Below are 17,384 nucleotides of genomic sequence, written 5' to 3'. Positions count from 1 at the left end.
GAGAGATGTCAGTGTAGAGAATACTGAGAGAGATGGACTGATGGTCTGACTCAGTATAAGGCAATTTCCTATGGTTAACAAGTAAACAAGGACCTCAATATCTCAAGGACTGCCTCTCTCCATACAAACTGACCTGGACCCCACATTCCTCATCAGAGGTCCTTTTTCATGTGCCCCCTCCATGGGAGGCTCTGAAGGTGGCCACGTGAGAATGGGCTATTTCAGTGGTGGCCCCCAGTGGAATGATTTTCGAAGGGAGGCACACCTGGCACCTTCTTTATCCATCTTTAGGCACCAAGCAAGAACCTTCCTTTTCACTCAGGCCTTTAGCCCTTGAGGTGTGCTGTCTTAGTTACTTTCTTTCATTTGGGTTTAAAGTTTAACGACGACAACGACAATGATGACAACGACAATGACAACAACAACAACAACAATAATAATGCCTGTCTCACAGCTTGGAAAAGTTACTTTTTTGAACTACAACTCCCATCAGCCCAATCCAGTGGCCATGCTGGCTGGGGCTGATGGGAATTGTAGTTCAAAAAAGTAACTTTTCCAAGCTCTGGCCTATCTGAAACAGCTGCCCCGCTTGCATATGTTGATTTGAAGGTAGACCAACCAACCAGTGATTGGCTGGGGTTATCAAATATTCACCCACAATCTGTTTTCTTACTTTAAGCTTTTATGGGATGGACGCCTAGGGTTGTAGCCAACTAAATTCTGCTCAGAGTCGACCCACGGAAATTAATATGCAGTTAGGCTGCAATCCAATACATGTCTACTCAGAAAAAAGCTCCATTGGCACTTACTCCCAGGTCAGCGTGTATTGGATTGCAGCCTTAGTCATGGCCTTCTGCATTGTCCTTTCGGTGCAGGCTCAAGATGATCCTCTTTCAACAAGCCTTCTAAAATCTGTCCCGGTTGGTATCTGTCTTGGAACTCCTCCCAGAGTTCTAGAATGGGCAACTCTGAGTGTAAGGAGGAGAAAGCTGACAGCACCTGGAGTTGATTGTAAGTAGGAAGGCAGGCGTGTCGGAACTGTCTGAAGGCAGACTGAGGCTGGCAGGGCAGCACCCCACTTGCCCTAATGGAGCAGCCTCCACTGATTGTAAATCACTTAGGATGCCTCATGGGCAGTGATCCATAAATGAAACAAACAAATACATACATAAATAAAGTTCACCAATTTCAAAGGGTCTACTCTGAGCAGGGCTAACACTGGATACAGCCCCTAGTTCTGGATCAACCTGTGTCTAGGCTGAATCTGTTCAGAATGATGGCTGGGTTCCAATGGTTTAGTGATGAATTCAGAAGTGCAGGATCCCTTCATGATAATTATAACCAAGCCCCCTTCTAAAATTATACAACGTTCTAAGGCCAAATTATAGAATCATTTGGCCAGGCCTGGATACTGTTTTCTGCTTCTCTGTTACTATCACTATTTGACTGTCCTTTAGGAACTAATAGGAACCCCTTTTACTCTGATTGACTCCAATCAGCAGGAAACCACAAGGAAACAAGTTAGAAGATTATTCTCAGTGGCTAACACACTCCCCTTTCATCCTGATTGGCTCATAGGATGCTGGAGACATAGGGGCCCTGCTGAGATCTGGATCCCAAAAATGTAAGAGGTCTAAGGACCCCTGAGACCCCAGACGACTACATCCCTGCTGGGCTCACATGATTGGATGTTCCTCTGTCTTAAAAATAAAGGAATTAGACCCTGCAGAAAGAAGTTTAGCATGTCAAGGAGAAAGGCAGAGATGTGAAAGATACACACACATGTGCAGGTGGATGGGTCATGCTTTTCCCATCCTTGCCATGCTTGATCCAAACAATACCTGTTGTAGCGACTGAATTTATAGGTTGGGAACGCCGTCCACTGGTAACTCCATAAAGATCAATGTGATATACAGTGCCTTCTTTCAGCCCTACTATATCTTGGGTGCGCTCATGGCCTGGCACAATGAGTTCCAGAGGGTCCGACACCTTCCTGGCATCCCTGATTTTCAGAAGAAAACTGTCAAAGGCTCCATCATCTGCCGTCCAAGACAGACGGAAGCCATCAGGTGTTGCATCCGACACCAGAAGATTGTCCACTTCAGGTTCTGCTTCTGAAATTGGAAGAAGAGGGAGAGGAAGGAGGGAAAGTGTGTGTGTGTGGGGAACCAGACTTTAATTTCCTTTAAAAGAAGATAGAAACAAATAAATGGTATTTGTCCCAAGTCAGGTTAGGGTATAATGTGAATGTTCCAGCCACAAGAAGAAAGAACAATCTGCAATCCAAAAAAGGGGGAGAAATGCATTCAGAGACTGAACAAGAAACATTCCAATCCAAAGATGTGGGTGAAGGCGAAGTTGCTCTTCAAGGACCCCAAAGAATCACAGAATTCTCACCCACCATTCTCCCCCGACATGCAGTATTAAAACATGCTGGTAGTAAGCCTGATGTTCATTCGTTCTCTGTCTTCCATTGGAATCACCTATCCTTCTGCTGTTTGTTTGTTTTTTAAATAGAAAACTGTTAATAGCAAAGCCACAGTACATAATCTGGGTACGTCTTTTCCCCAGGTTTACATCAAAGCACACCTTTGAACAACAATGTTCTCGCTCTCCAATTCAGAGTCATAAAAGCCAGTGGTGGTGTAGTGGTTAAAGCATTGGATTTGGACCTGGGAGACCAGGGTTCAAATCCTGACTCAGCCATGAAGTTTGCTGGGTGATCTTGGGCCGGTCACAGTTTCCCAGCCTAATCTACCTCACAGGGTTGCTGTGAGGATACAGTGGAGAGGGAGGAACAACTACTTATGTCACCTTGAGCTCCTTCGAGGAAAAGTGGGATATAAATGTAATCATAAATAAATAAATAAAGTGTTCTGAGAGGGTCTTTGCAGGCCACCCCCATTCCATGTTAAGCTACAGCAGGAGTGGGGGGCTTCTGTGGCCCTCCAGTTATTGACGGACTACAGCTCCCATCATCCCTGACCTTTGGCCATGCCAGCTGGGGCTGATGGCAGATGGAGTCCAACAACATCTGGAGGGCTGCAGGTTAGCCACCCTGGAGCATCCCCAAGAGATGATTGCCCAACCTCTGACTGAAAACCTCCACTGTTGGAGAGTCCAACCAACTCCCTAGGTAGCTGGTTCCACTGTCAAACTGTTTTTCCCCATCTAGAGGTCTCTGCTAATGTTCAGCTGAAATCTATCCTCCTTAAGCCTGAAAGATCCAATTCTTCCCTCTGGAGCAGATGACAAGTCTTTGGCCTCTTCTATATGATTGCTCTTCAGGCATTTGAAGAATGTGCTCATGTCCCCTATTGTGTCTTTGCCAGTCTTTTTTTTTTTTTTTTTTTTAAGATCTGGTTCACATTGTGCATATTCGACACTTGGCTGACGCAACTCAACTAACAATGTCACTGAGATCCATAATTACCTGGATCAGACTGCGCATTTGTCCGGCTTGTAATGAGCCACTGCATTTCAACTTGAACATTGTCCTGAGTGCAAACGTTTTTATCTGGCTTCAGTCATAATCTGAGCTGTAGCATTGTTCTCCCTCCCTGATGCCAAAGCTTGGGACTGGGTTAGGGGGACATGGGAATATGTCGGCCATGGGAATATATCGGCCATCAGAAACTACCCTATGTATATAGGCAGCACACCTCTGAGTGCAATGCCAAGGACAAACAATAAGGGCTAGCCATGGCTGTCACATGTTCTTGGGAGATTCCCAAGACCATTTGGCTGGCCACTGATGGAAACAGATGACTGGACTAGATGGACATTTGGTCTGATCCAGCAGGGCACTTGCTGTGTTTTTCCAGGTGGAATGACCTTAATAAAGCAGCATCAATATTTAAGCATGCAGGCTTCATAAGCTACTAAGATGGCTGTATCATCAATGTTATTCCACCTTTCCCAGTTAGGCTCCTGTGGTACTTACCAAGGTTTGCAGACAAAGAAAAATAATTGGAGAGAGGAAACAGCAAACCCTACAGCTGAATATGGGCAGACTTCAAATGATGCAACTAAGGATCATATGAATCCTTCGTTTCTCAGCTAGAAATTGAATAAATATGATGGTTCAAAAAAAAGGTGTGTGGAGGGAAAGGACTACATGGAGAGAGGAACACATGGACCAAGGCAGATCAGCTGAGGAGGGGATCATTAACCCTCTTTACTGATCAAATGATCAATCTGATGGCTGAGGAGGGGATGGTCTTGAGGAAGCAGTACTTGCTTGTGGGTGGGCGGGCAGCTGGATCAGACCCTCAGACTAGAGGTTAGCTACCACAGATACATAATGCAGCAACCTTGCTGAAGCTCAAGGTAAGTCTGGTTCTACTCAGGGTCTAGGTGGGAGACTGCCCAGGAATCCTATGTACGATGCCTTGAGTTCCATGGGAGAAGGACAGGATGGCAATCAATTTGATAAAATCTTTCCCAAGGGGGTTCCAGTGCCACTGGAGATCTTGGCCTACAAGGAAGATAAAGTCTCAGCTATGTAAGCAAACTTTGTTAGGACATGAGAAGGTTGCAGTTCAACTTGTCTATGTGTATGAAGCCCATGCACTGGGAAATCATGGAGAAGAGATGTCTGAAGGTCAAGGTCTCCTGGAGTCTCTACTACTGAAAAATGCTCCAAGTGTTAATTCTTCCTTCAGGAGGAAGCTCCTGACACTGCTCTCATTCTTTATTGAAAGCTACTGCTGAAACTTTCCAATGGAGACAATATGGTGGTGGATCTCAAAGCAGTTCAATGAATTGATTGTTGAGTTTAGATGTGGGGTGCCCTTCATAAACAGTTGGGTCAACCAAAACGTTCACTGCCGATCTTGTCTCTGCCATCATTTCACAAATAACCTAGCCCATGAGGAGCTTATGAACACTTTTGGAGTTCTTCAAAGCAAACATTTTCTTTAAGTTAACCAAGTATGTGAGCCTGATCCATGTCTGGATGGGGGAATGCTTCCTTTTCTGTGTACCACATGTAATCTGCTTTCTCCAAAGTCAGAGCTGGGAGGTCCTTAAGCGGGATAAATAAATGAAGGGTCATTAAATAAGGATGCATTAGAGCCTACCCTTTGGATAGGGTGACAAAGACATCTGAACAAATCAACATCTGTTGCGTTCTCTTGTTTTTGGTCCTCCAAGAGACAGGAAAAGTTAAGCATCAAGGAAAGAAAAGTATGGGAGTCACGTTAGTGGATGTGTCAGTAAGTGATGAGAGAAGTCATGGGTGGTTGGCAAATGGTGATGGCATGAAAGGTCTTCCAGAGGAGGGGGGCAAGCGTACTGAGAGGTAGGAGGAGAGCATTCCAATTGCATTGAAATACCTGTTAGAGCAACAACACTTAAGGGCCTTGTTTGGTGACCGTGAGCAAAGCCATAAAGCACAACCTCATAGCCAATGCCAGTTATGAGCCCTCTAAGAGTCAGTTGATGCTGGGCTCCTGAAAGTAGGAACTCCTGGGGGTCCAGCAGTTTGCCAGAATCCACCACGATTATTAGGAAGCTTTCAAAGGCATTCTCTGATGCCATCCAGGACACTGTAAACCCATATGGATTAATGTCTGAGACAGTGAGGTTTTCCAGTGGGGGCAAGGCCTCTGAAAGAAGGGAAAGGTGTGAGAAACACAAAAGACTCTGAGTTAGACATGATGCTGTGTGCAACTTGATATAAACCACCATTAGAACTAGAGTGGAACCAGCAACAATTATGCTGTGGTATTAACTATTAAAGAATTGTATATAGGTTTCATGGTTGATTCATACATGCATGTGCATCACTCAGTAGGCTGTATCCAAAATTCAGAGTAGGCCCACTGAAATCAATGAACACGACCAACTTAGCTCCAAGAATTTCATTGGGTCTACTCCAAGCGGAACTTAGCTGGAGATGACCCAATATCTCCATGGCTCACAGAAGTGTGAACAGCTCGCTTCACTCACAGTCCAGCTGCACAATGTGCTCTGTGGTGGTTGCATAAATAATTATGCTGCAGCTTGGGGTCAGGTTATTAGAAGAACTACCTGCACCCTGAAGGACCCCATCCTGGCCATAAGAGAGGCCATGGAGACTTTGCTCACATGCCTGCTGGTAAGATCGTGGTGTTGGTTGGGCAATCCTCAGCACATTTACGCAGAAAGTAAGTCTCAGTGTGGTCAATGAAACCTGTTTCCAGGTAAGTTTGTACAGCAGGAGTGGAGAATGTGTGGCCCTCTAGCTGTTGGTGGACTCCAACATCCATCATCCCCCACCATTGGTTAAGCTGGCTGGAGCTGATGGGAGTTGGATTCCAACAATATCTGGAGGGGTATTGGTTCCCCCTTCATAGGTGTATAGGATTGTTGCCACCTGTGAATGAGGGAGAGACTCAGGGCATGTTGGGGTCATGTTGGAGCTGGACGTGAATGCATCATTTCCAAAGCCCAGCATGCCCAGAGAACCAGCAAGACTGTATGTCAGCCGGAAGGCTGATGTGGATCTTTCCATCCCATTGACCACAGCAACCTCAGTGAAGTTTGGATACACTGGTGGCTCTGCCAGTGGAACACCCCCTAATGACGGTTAAGTGAATCAAATTATTTCTTTGCCAATACGACTGAGCAAAGAGAACCAGACAGAATTAGATCAAAGCAATGTGCCTCATGATGAGTTCTAGCAGCAGGTTCCATCTTAGTGGGCTTTCAGTTTTCCCTTCTCAATGCTCTTTCAGCAGAAATCCTAGCAGGGTGTCTTATATGAGCCCTGCTGAAAGGGATGGAAGACAGTCAAAAAAAGGAATTTTCAGGGGAGATCATTGAAACTAAATCCCCTGTAGATTACCTTCACTATGATCAGGGCTGATTATGCAAAATCAATTAACAGGGTTGCCATATCAATGGACAGCACTGGATCAGAGGACTCATCCATACCTTCTAACTCTGTGGGCTCATCCATAACTCTGTTTAATCTGTAACGTAAGTCCCTTGTGTCTCCACCCTCATCCATAGGACATTCCTGGCCAACCAGGATTGTAAATCGCTTTGGGTTCACTTTTGTGAAGATAAGCAACTAACAAATTTACTAAATAAATACATAATAAATAAAACACTGCCATCCCCAATTTCTCCTAATTAAATCTGGAGTTTCCTTACCCAGAACTATTCGGAGTATTTCTGGGCAGTAAACCTTGGGTTTAGTCAGGAGAACATCCAGGAGGGCAGTGGTTGGCAGGCAATGTCTGATGGATGAGGGTGAATTGCTGGAGATACAAGGGGCTTATATTACAGATTAAATGGAGGTATGGATGATCCCACAGACTTGGAAGGTACCTCAAAGAACATCTAGTCCAAGCCGCTGATGATTCACTGCTACAGCACCCCTGGCAGGTGGCCATCCAGCCTTTGTCAAAAGCCCCTAGCAAAGGAGAGTCCACCACCTCCCACTGTCGAACAGCTCAGGCCTGCAATTATTTAAAGGTGGAGATCATATTACCTGTTATCCTTCTTTTCTCCAGATACATAGGTTAATATCCAATATTAATAGCTATGGCTTCCCCCAAAGAATCCTGGGAACAGTAGTTTGTTAAGGGTGCTGTGAGTCAATAGGAGCAGTGGTGGCTGGTGGCTCCATGACAGTTGGACAGTGAATGTTGGGCACTTTCAAGGCCACCTCTGATTAGGAGACCCCAATTTCCCTCACAACGCTATAATTCTCAGAGTGGTTTAACAGTCAGTCTCTCTTCCCAGGAAACTCTGGGAATTGTAGCTCTGTGAGGGGAACTCTCAGCACCTTTTACAAAGCACAGTTCCCAGGATTCCTTGGGGCAAGCCATAACTTTAAAGTGGGATGATACTGCTTTAAAGTCTAGTGCAAATGGGGCCCTACAAACCTGAAACCCTTTCTCATTGCTGGATTTTGAAGAGTGCGATACACGGTGACAAGACTGAGATCATAATTATTAAATCATGTCTTCCAGATGGAAGGAAGAAAAGCAAACACCTGATGACTTTTAAATGGGTACCTGACATCACCAAAGAGATGAGAGTCTCAGAGTGTCCCCTGCCTGTGGTTGTGCCCTGAACGTTAATGTCATAATTGGTATAATCTACCGAGCCTGAGACGAGAGTGTCATGAGCCTGTCCTGATACCGAACGCTTCTGAGGCTCCTGGAGCAAACTGAAATCTCTAACATTTACAGCCAACTTTGCAAAAGGCCCATCTCTTGTGGTCCAGGAGAGGTTGAGGGTGTTGGCATTAGCATTTGTGAGTGCAAGCATGCCCCGCTGTGGTTCGACCTCTGGATGAAAAGGGAACACAAAAGGAAAGAGAGACAAGCATTACTGGTGGACAGCCACGCGGCAGAAAACAAAGGGTGTGTCCCTTGAACAACAGCAAGTGAGGCTCCCCATCCCTGCCATGAAACCAATAACTCCAGAGATTATAAATGACCTAGCTTGCACCAACGGATGTTCTGATCAGCTATGAGCACCCAATGCCCAGTGGTGGCTGGTGCCCAGGGGACTTGGAGAGTGGGAGGCAAGGAGGCCAACAGTAAGTGGAGCCAGAGCCAATGACAGGTGGAGCCAACTCATTCTAGTTTTATCCCCATCTTTCTCCTCCTTGTTGAGTTCTACAAGGTCAGTGCTACAACTGAGGAGGAAGCGGACAGCCAGGGCCACCCCTTGGGCTGGGTATAAGTTAGAAGGCGGGGGGGCAGCTGGCTGAGGGCAGGCTGAGCACCCCATTTGCCCTCATGGACCAGCTTCCAATGCCAGTGCCCCTCGCTTCTCCTTCCCCAAGGCAAGATGTTTTGTATTGCTTTCTGCCTTAGGGATGGAATGCAGAGAAATGTGTGTGGGCAGGGACAAAAGCAGAATCAAAGTGTGGAAGGGATGCTCCCAGGAGGCTGTGCCTGCCTCAGCTCTGCTCGCATTGTGCATGACACCTGATTGACCCCAATTAAGGGCTCATGCTGGAACTGCCTGCATGCTGCCACATGATGACAAAACAGCGTTGGCATGGTTTCAAAATGCTCGCGCGCCCATACAAGAAAGAAGGTCAATGAGATCTCGAGATCCCCCAAAGACAATAGAATGCAAGACAGATGACAGATGTAGTGCCACCAGACTTAACATGCAAGTTGGAAATAGTTTCCCCAGCATTTCTCCATTTGGATATTTTCAAAGCATGCTTTCCCATTCAGATCAGGTATAGCTGTTGCATCTCAAAGGCTCCTGCATGCAATGCAAGTTGAGAGACTCTTGTCAGGCAGTAGGAGGATCTCAGTTATCTTGGAGATGCCCATTGTCAACTAGATTCCCTGGAAATCCTGTGGAAGGCGTACCATCGACCCAGCCGCTAAGACATCAAGGGCGATTGGTATAAATGGCAGCACTCTTGAGTTTGAAGCTCAAGAAAGTGCTTTGGGTTTCCATTCCAGCTATTGTCATGGCATATGCAGAGATGTCAGGCAGAGAAGGCTCTTGGTACCAGTGTATAATGGTATTGGTACTATTCATGCAGCTTCCCCCCTCTCTTTGGTTGATGGATTGCAATCTTGAAAATACAAGGAGCTGAGGATTCTTCTAGGTCCTGTGGCAGAACTGTTGGTCCTGTGTCATCAATCACAGAGCAAGGTGGCATGCAAAGATCTATCTTTTAGCAAGACAAGAACCATGAGACAGCCAAACCTCATAATGAGAAAGTCAAGGCAAGAAGGAGGAGGGCAGAAGGAGTGGAATGATGGTCAGTGATGGAAGATCAGATGCAATGATGTTCCAGAAAAAACATTAACTGGAACAAGTACATACACACATATTTATATATGCATATATGCATGTTGTAAGTGGCACCAATACACACATATATGTAGTGTAGATTAGTGTGTGTGCATATATAAAAGAAACCATCAGGGTTCCATTCATTGAATTCCCTTAATTGTGGGGACACGTCAGCTGAAACAATATTGTCCTCCTTACAAGCTCGCTCTGATTCTGAGAAATGGACACCCTTTCCAAGTCAAGACAGGAAGAAAGAGATCATCTGGGGAAACTGCATTTACATGTAAAAGGAATCACAGGAAATTCAAACCTTGGAGGCGATATACCTGTGGTAGCCAGTGTTGTCAAGGCCTGGCTACTTTGCCCATCAACCAGACCATGAAGCTGGAGGGTGTAATTAGAGTTTGGTCTTAGATTGGTGAGGACAAAGCTCCGTAAATCCCCTGGCAACGTGTGCAGCTGGGAGTCCGGAGACGGGTTGTCGATGTTTTTAACATCTAAGAGGAAATGGTCAAAGGCAAAATCCTGTGCTTCCCATGTCAGGAACAGACCGTCAGAGGAAGAATCGGAAACTGTGAGTTTGCTAAGGAGAAGCGCAGTTACTACGGGAAAAGAACACATTGGAATCAACACGGACAAAACTTCCAAAAGTTTGAATCTGAAAACATTCAAGTTTACCCAGGCATTTGATGGCTGAAGGAGACTGCTCTGGCAACCTGGAGATCCCTGGATGAAGGCATGTTTTTAACTGTTTTTAGAGTGTTTTGAACTGTTTTTCAAATGCTTCTCTCTTTTCTTTTTGTTAAATTCTTTTGTTGATGTGTTTACCATCCTGGACTCCTTCAGGAGGAAGGGCTGGATAGGAACCTACAAACAGGTCACGGAGGCAATAATCTTCTCTTGCTGTCAGCTACTGATATTCAAAGGCATGCAGCCTCTCATCTGTGACTAACAGCCACTGACAGCCTCACCCTCACCCATGAATTTATCAAATTTCCTTTTGAAAGCTATCTAAGCTAGTGGCCACCATACCTTTATGCCAGCAAATTAGTTCTGGGACAAGTTCCATAATCTAAATAGGACTACTTTTTGTCTGTTCTAAATCCATCGCCAGCTAGCTACATTTGAGGGTCCCAAATTCTAGGGATGATGTGCTAAGAAGAAAAGCTTCTCCATCATAAAAAAACCCAAAACCAAAACAAACATAAGCCCTGATGGATGTGGCCAAAGGTCTATTTAAACCAACAGCCTATTCTCACAGTGGCCAGCTAGATGCTGGTGGAAACCCTCCAAGCAGGACTTGACCGCAACAGCACTCTCCCCATTTGTGATCCTTAGCAACTGGTTTCCAGAGGCATACTGCTTCCACAAGGGGAGGGAAAACATAGCCGCTGTGGCCAATAGCCACCAATAGCCTTCTCCTCCACAAATCTGTCCAATCTTCTTTTAAAGCCATCCAACTTAGTGGCCATCATTACACCTTGTGAGAGCAAATCCTACAGTTTGCTATGTTCCCTCTCACTCCACCCTCTCTCAAAAAAAAAAAAAAACACCAAGCAAATGAAAAGCCCCAAATGTATTTCCTGGTAGGGGACATGTTCCAGCCCTCTTATCATTGTGGTTGCCCATTTCTCCAATTCATCAGAAGGCAACAGAGAGAAGAAGAGAGTAAACAGCCCTGAGGCTAACCTTCATCCAGAACCAGCAAAAACAAACACTGGCCATCTTTGGGGTATTTGTACCCCAGTGAGACTTCCAATGGAAGGATTGGGTAGGTTTGTTCCCCAGAGACCATTGTTGCTGGTGTTTGACACTACCAAAGCACCTTAAGCCAAAAAACACTTATTCAGAGGAGGTACATTTTTTCTGAGCAAAATATATTGGCCCTTTCTCTATGCATATTGCCCCACTCTCTGGGGTATTTCTTGGAGCCCAATGGTTTCTTTTGCTTCCAGAAGGAAAACGGTAAGTGGGAACTGGCTAAAATCTGGGGACAGTGTATAGGTGACAGTTTGTGACAATGTCCTAGAAGGGCAACCCTGTAGGTCTACTTGTGTGTAAATTACACAACAAAAGGCAGAAACGTGCCTCCAGGGCTTATTGCTGGCTATTTTTGGACCCCAGTGTTTCCCCCCCAAAGGAAAACACTCCTTGGTAACTGGCTGAAATTTGGGGACATTGTTCAGGTTAAAATTCATGACAATGTCCTAGAAATGTATGTGTATACATATGCTTTAATTTTTGATATCATTAATGTATGTTTAAATTGCTTGATATGTGGTTGTAACCAGAGCTTGGAAAAGTTACTTTTTTGAACTACAACTCCCATCAGCCCAATCCAGTGGCCATGCTGGCTGGGGCTGATGGGAGTTGTAGTTCAAAAAAGTAACTTTTCCAAGCTCTGGTTGTAATCGTATATCAGATGTTTTACTTGTTGTGAACCGCCCAGAGAGCTTCGGCTATGGGACGGTATATAAATTGAATAAATAAATAAATAGAAATACACTTTTGTGGGTCTACTTATAGGTAGATTACACAATAATAAGTGCACCTGAGTCCCAATGTACACCAGAAGTCATGATGCTAGGGGAGCTGAAGAACAAATGACACTCATGCTATGTATGAGGTAGGATGATATACCTGTAGTAGCAGCAGCGCTTAATGCTTGCGTACGGAATCCACGAGTGACTCCATAGAGGTAGATAATGAAATTGGTTTTGGGGGACAGCCCTGAGATATGAGCAGTCCTTAAATGGCCCGAGACGTTGTATTCCATGGGTTTCAGCAACCTGTTGGAATCAACAATTTCAATGATAAAGTTCTCGAAGTCTCCTTTGGTGGTCATCCAGGAAAGGTTGAAGCTTTCAGGGGTGATGCCCGAAACAGTTAGATCGCTGACTTCTGGCTTCATTGCTGAAGAAGGGAAACAAGATTTAATTTTTTTAAAAAAATACGTGAGAGTTCAAAGCCTGTTCGATTTGACTTCAGGTTCCTGGTTTAAATAATGCAGGAGATGAAATGGGGAGAGACCCACTCAAGCAAGCAAATAAGGAGATAAGCTAAAAGCCAGTGCCTCAAATATCCACCGCCGCCATGTGCAAAAGCAAGATGCAAAGCGGCTCCCAAGGGAAGATGTTGAGTCTTCGTTTGTGCATATCTCCAAAGGAAAAGTCACACCAGCGTTGGTTAGCCATGTTTTCAAGACTTAAATCAGAAGGATGAACTGCACTGGAATGGAGGTGCTCTTGGGCAATAACGACAACAAAAATTGTCAGCAAAACTAATGCACAATTTGAGCTGGGAGAAAACTCTCAGAAAACATATGTGGTTCCCCTCCCCCTAAACACTTGCCAGGAAAGCTTAAAAATACTGAGCTGATCACCGAAGGATAGGGAACCTCAGGCCTGGAGGCCACATGCTACCTCATCCTGGGGAAGGGACATAGCTCAGTGGTAGAGCATCTGTTCTGAAGGTCCCAGGTTCAATCCCTGGCATCTCCAGATAGGGCTGGGAGTGTCCTTTACCTGAAATCCTGGAGATCTGGCTGCCAATGAGTGTGCACTATACAGAGCTAAATGGACCAATGGTCTGACTCAGAATAAGGCAGTTTCCTATGCTCCTATGCCCTGTGATGGGACCAAAATCACCTCCCGCCTCTAATTTTTGTAGCCCTAGCTCTAGAGGTGAAATCTGAGAGGGGGTGAGTTCAGCAATTTCAGCATGGGTGCACAGCAGATATTTTTTTAACTGGTGCATGGTGGGATGGGGAATTGTGGTCTGTGTTTTCAAGCTTCTTGATAGAGGAGGCCCCAAAAGAATTGACATTTTGGCCATCCATCCAACCTGGACAGAGAGTTAGCCACGGCAGGTTAAAACAGAAGTGAGGAACCCCAGGCCAAAGCTATCCCCAAGCCTCTCTGTTGGGCCCTTGAGACTCCCCCCAAGGCCACAAAGCTCACTATCCCTATTTCATAACTTCCTGTAGTGCTTTTGCTTGGCTGGATTGTGTCCTCGAACTCTGATAATGCCTCTTGCTCCCTTGGATGAGGAACGAGAGGGGTGTGTGAGTGTATGTAGCAACTAGCCTGCCATACAAAGGTAAACTTTCCTTTCCTTACTTCTTTGCTCACTTTTTCCTCTGTCCCCAATACGGATGGGTGATAATTTCCATTTAGTTTGCATGTCAAGCAGAATTTATCAAATTTGCAATTTCCGAAACAACTGGAGAACCCAAACAGAGCCATCCTTCAAAATTTGCATTTATTGGAATTTTCGGATGCAGTTTGCCAACTGAACAACATTTACAAAAATGTATATATGAAGGGAAAGTGTGCATAAAAATGAATACGTGGGTGAAAATAACATGCAAAAAGGCATGAAGCAATGAGAAATGGCTTGCAAAAATGTGTACCTTTGTCAAAACTGCCTACAAAAATGTGTTTATTTGGAGAAATTCGCACTAAAATGGTGGAGAATTTTCATGAAGATTTTTTTTAAAAAAAAAAAATCACAGATTGGTGCAGAAATGCCGAGAACTGAATTTAACAGTGGAAGAATGAGAAAGTGAGAGGATCAAAACACACAAACCTTTCCATCCCTAGTCCCCACCCACCAGTGGCATATGGTCCCCGGAACGTTGCTCAGAAGGCAGTGCGGTCCTTGGACTGAAAAAGGTGCCTCACCCTGGGTTCATGCAAAAGCAGAAAGGCTTCGAGATGCTCCGGAGATGTAAATCCCATCAGAGAGGAAGCCTTTGCTTTATCTAGGGGAAAGCTATCTCAGCACTGGCTCCTTCTATGGAAATGGGAAAACGCCATTATTGCAAACTCCCTGGTAGAAGATACTACAGCCTCATTCAACAGGAATGGCTTTAATTTCTCGATGCACTTTTGGGAATCGGTACACCCTTGACATTTTATCTGCATAATAGGATTTGCAGTGCATTATAGATACAGCAAGAATGTCTCAAATACTAACAACGTGGGGGTCTGGAGGAATCTCTGAACAACCAGATTTCACCGTGAGGGAAGGGAGCAAGGTTTGGGGATGGAGCTCTCAGAGGCTTAAACCTTGAACTTTTTTTTTTCAGGGTTGGGGCCCAGCTCAAAAACATGTGGAAGGATAACGGGATAGAGTTGGAAGGATCTGCCAATTTTGGTCCTCTCAGTTTCTCATTTTTCCAATCTTCAATTCATTTCTCCACATTTCTGCAGGAATTTGCGATTATTTTAAAAACAAATTCCCATGAAAATCCTCCAGCATTTTAGTGTGAATTTCTCCTAATAAATACATTTTTGTAAGCTTTGACCAATGTACACATTTTTGCAAGCTGTTTCTCATCATGTAATGCATTTTTGCATATTATTTTCACTCATTTCATTTTTATGCACACTTTCCCCTGACATATGCATTTTTGTAAATATTCTTTGGCTGGCAAACTGCATCGCAAAATTTGAATAAATGTGAATTTCGAAGGACGGCTGTGTTTTGGCTCTCACATTGTTTAAGAAAGTATGAATTTGACAGATTCAGGTTGAAATGCGAATTGAATTGAATTTTCACCCATCCCTAATAGGGAGTCAGCTGAACTGGTGAGAACTGGATTCAGATCCCCTTTCTAGCCATGAGGCTTCCTGGGTGATCTTGGGTCACTATCCTCCAGACTTACCAACCTCACAGGGTTGTTGTAAAAAAGAGTGTTTTGTGGTGTTTCAGGTTTTTACAATGGAAATCATCCTGGTGTTGTGAACCAAAAAAAGGGCTGGCTAGAAATTTATAATAAAATATTGTGTGTTTGAGGCAGATAGTCATATTACACTGCTTTGAGATCCTTTGAAGACAGATGGTTATGAAAGTAACTAATTAGAGAAAAGAGTGGCTCTGAGCATGAGCAGAATGCCAGTCAGGCAGTCCTGTGGATTCAGGATTGGTCTTCTTTTTACAGGAAAATGCAGAGAGGCAAATAGCATGGAAATTGGTGGTTGTCCAAAATGTTGTTCCAGAGGTTACCATGAGATGAAGTAGATTAGCTAAAAGAGATTTGCTCATCATTAGGGTGAGGAACACAATGCAGGATGGAAATGGATGGCATTGTCCCTCTTTCTGCAAAGGAAAGATGGAATAAAGCAAGAAAAGGGGGCTGAAGCAGGTGAATGAATGCAAAAAAAGCAAATATACCTGTTGTGGATTCAACTGAGAGGGGTTTAGTTCTGTATCCCCGAGTCACACCATACAGTGTGATCGTGTACAGAGTGTTTGGCAGAAGGCCAGTGAGGTCCACAGATTGGAAATTTCCAGGGACGGTGAGATTCCTCCCATCTTCTGGCTGGTTTGGCTCCTGCACCTGTATGACAAAGTTCTCATAGGCCCCTTCTTCAGCCGTCCAGGTGATCTGGAATCCATCCCAATGAACCTCTGAGACTGATAAATTCCCCAGCTCAGGTTCCTCTTCTGGATATAAAGGACAGAGAGCCAATCGGTTAATCAGGTTTACAGGCCAAAGTAAGAAAGCATAGGAGGAAGAAGGTACCCTCTGACCCGGGGCTTTCATGGTAATGAGTTCCATTTGCAAATGGTTACATATTTATGAGCCCATCTCCCTTTCACTCTCTCACACATACGTCTGAATCCATCTGTCCTAGGAGAGACCCTGAGGATAAGATTTCCAAAAGAGACTCAGTGACACAGCCAAGAAAGCAGACGTTAGTGATGCTGACCTCACCATAACCCAAATATTTATCTGCAGGATCTAAAAAGGCAATTCGAGGACTAATTTCCCCCCAAAACTAGCTTTATAATCCTTTGTTATCCTTCAAGAGGACTTGTAACATCATTACTGCTGCTTTATGGTGGTCATTAACAATTAAAGCTTTGCTCTCGTTATGAGAATAGAATAATGAGTGAGCTATGTTGAAAGTGGAAGTAATGGGCTGGGCAAACCTTTGATGCAAATAGTACCCCTCTGGATTTTGAGTGAAGATAAATCACCATCAGTGCTTGCTCCAGGTTTTGGAGGGCCCTTTGGCAGAGTCTTGCTATGAATCCTCCCTAGGGATTGTGCCCAATGGGTCATATCCAGTACCAGTCTAACTCAGAGTAGATCCATTGGAATTAATGGGCATGGCCAGCTTAGCTACATTAATTTCAGTGGGTCTGCTCTCTGTTGGCTGGATGCTCAGGATTATATTCAATACTAGTCCTACTCAGAGTAGACCCATCAAAAATATTGGCCATGAGCCACTTAGATCCATTACGTTCAGTGTGTCTGCTCTAATAGCTGGATACATAGAACATGGCTGGATACAACCTTCTATCATTACCATCAGCTGCACCACTACTTTTTCCTTGGTGCTGACAGGCAGAGAGCCAATGAGCAAGTAGGCAGTGACATCTCCTCCTCATTGCCACTATTGTCAGCGGGCCAGAGCAAGAGGCAGGTTGCAGCTTTGAAGAAGACAAGTGAGTCCTGGGGGCCTTTGTCAGTGGACCTCCTGCTGGAATGTGGGTCATCAGCCAATGCCTGACTATGCTGACTATTGGTGCCAGCCCTGATTGCTATTTCTGTTCATCTCCAGAAGGAAAGGGACAGAGCAAGCCAATTTGGTGAAAAGAAATCT

The 17,384-nt window shown here is 44.7% G+C and overlaps 1 protein-coding gene across 5 annotated transcripts in view; it reads right to left on the bottom strand.

Moving 5' to 3' along the window:
• TNC (tenascin C) overlaps window positions 1-17,384 on the bottom strand; it is a 122,350-nt gene that overhangs the window by 29,113 nt on the left and 75,853 nt on the right. For 3 of the 5 annotated variants that reach the window (XM_061603957.1, XM_061603960.1, XM_061603959.1), the window contains exons 11-13: window positions 15,946-16,218; window positions 12,409-12,681; window positions 1,842-2,114 (exon numbers count right to left, since the gene is read on the bottom strand). The exons of 1 other annotated variant lie outside the window; for it this stretch is intronic. In XM_061603957.1, coding sequence (XP_061459941.1) covers window positions 1,842-2,114; window positions 12,409-12,681; window positions 15,946-16,218 — 819 coding nt within the window. The remainder of the gene's footprint in view (window positions 1-1,841; window positions 2,115-12,408; window positions 12,682-15,945; window positions 16,219-17,384) is intronic. One more of the 5 variants, XM_061603961.1, reaches the window with a different exon arrangement.

The sequence above is a fragment of the Rhineura floridana genome, chromosome 20, assembly GCF_030035675.1.
Source record: "Rhineura floridana isolate rRhiFlo1 chromosome 20, rRhiFlo1.hap2, whole genome shotgun sequence".
In the NCBI taxonomy this organism is placed as follows: Eukaryota; Metazoa; Chordata; class Lepidosauria; order Squamata; family Rhineuridae; genus Rhineura; species Rhineura floridana.
This window is presented reverse-complemented; position numbering and strand designations above follow the sequence as displayed.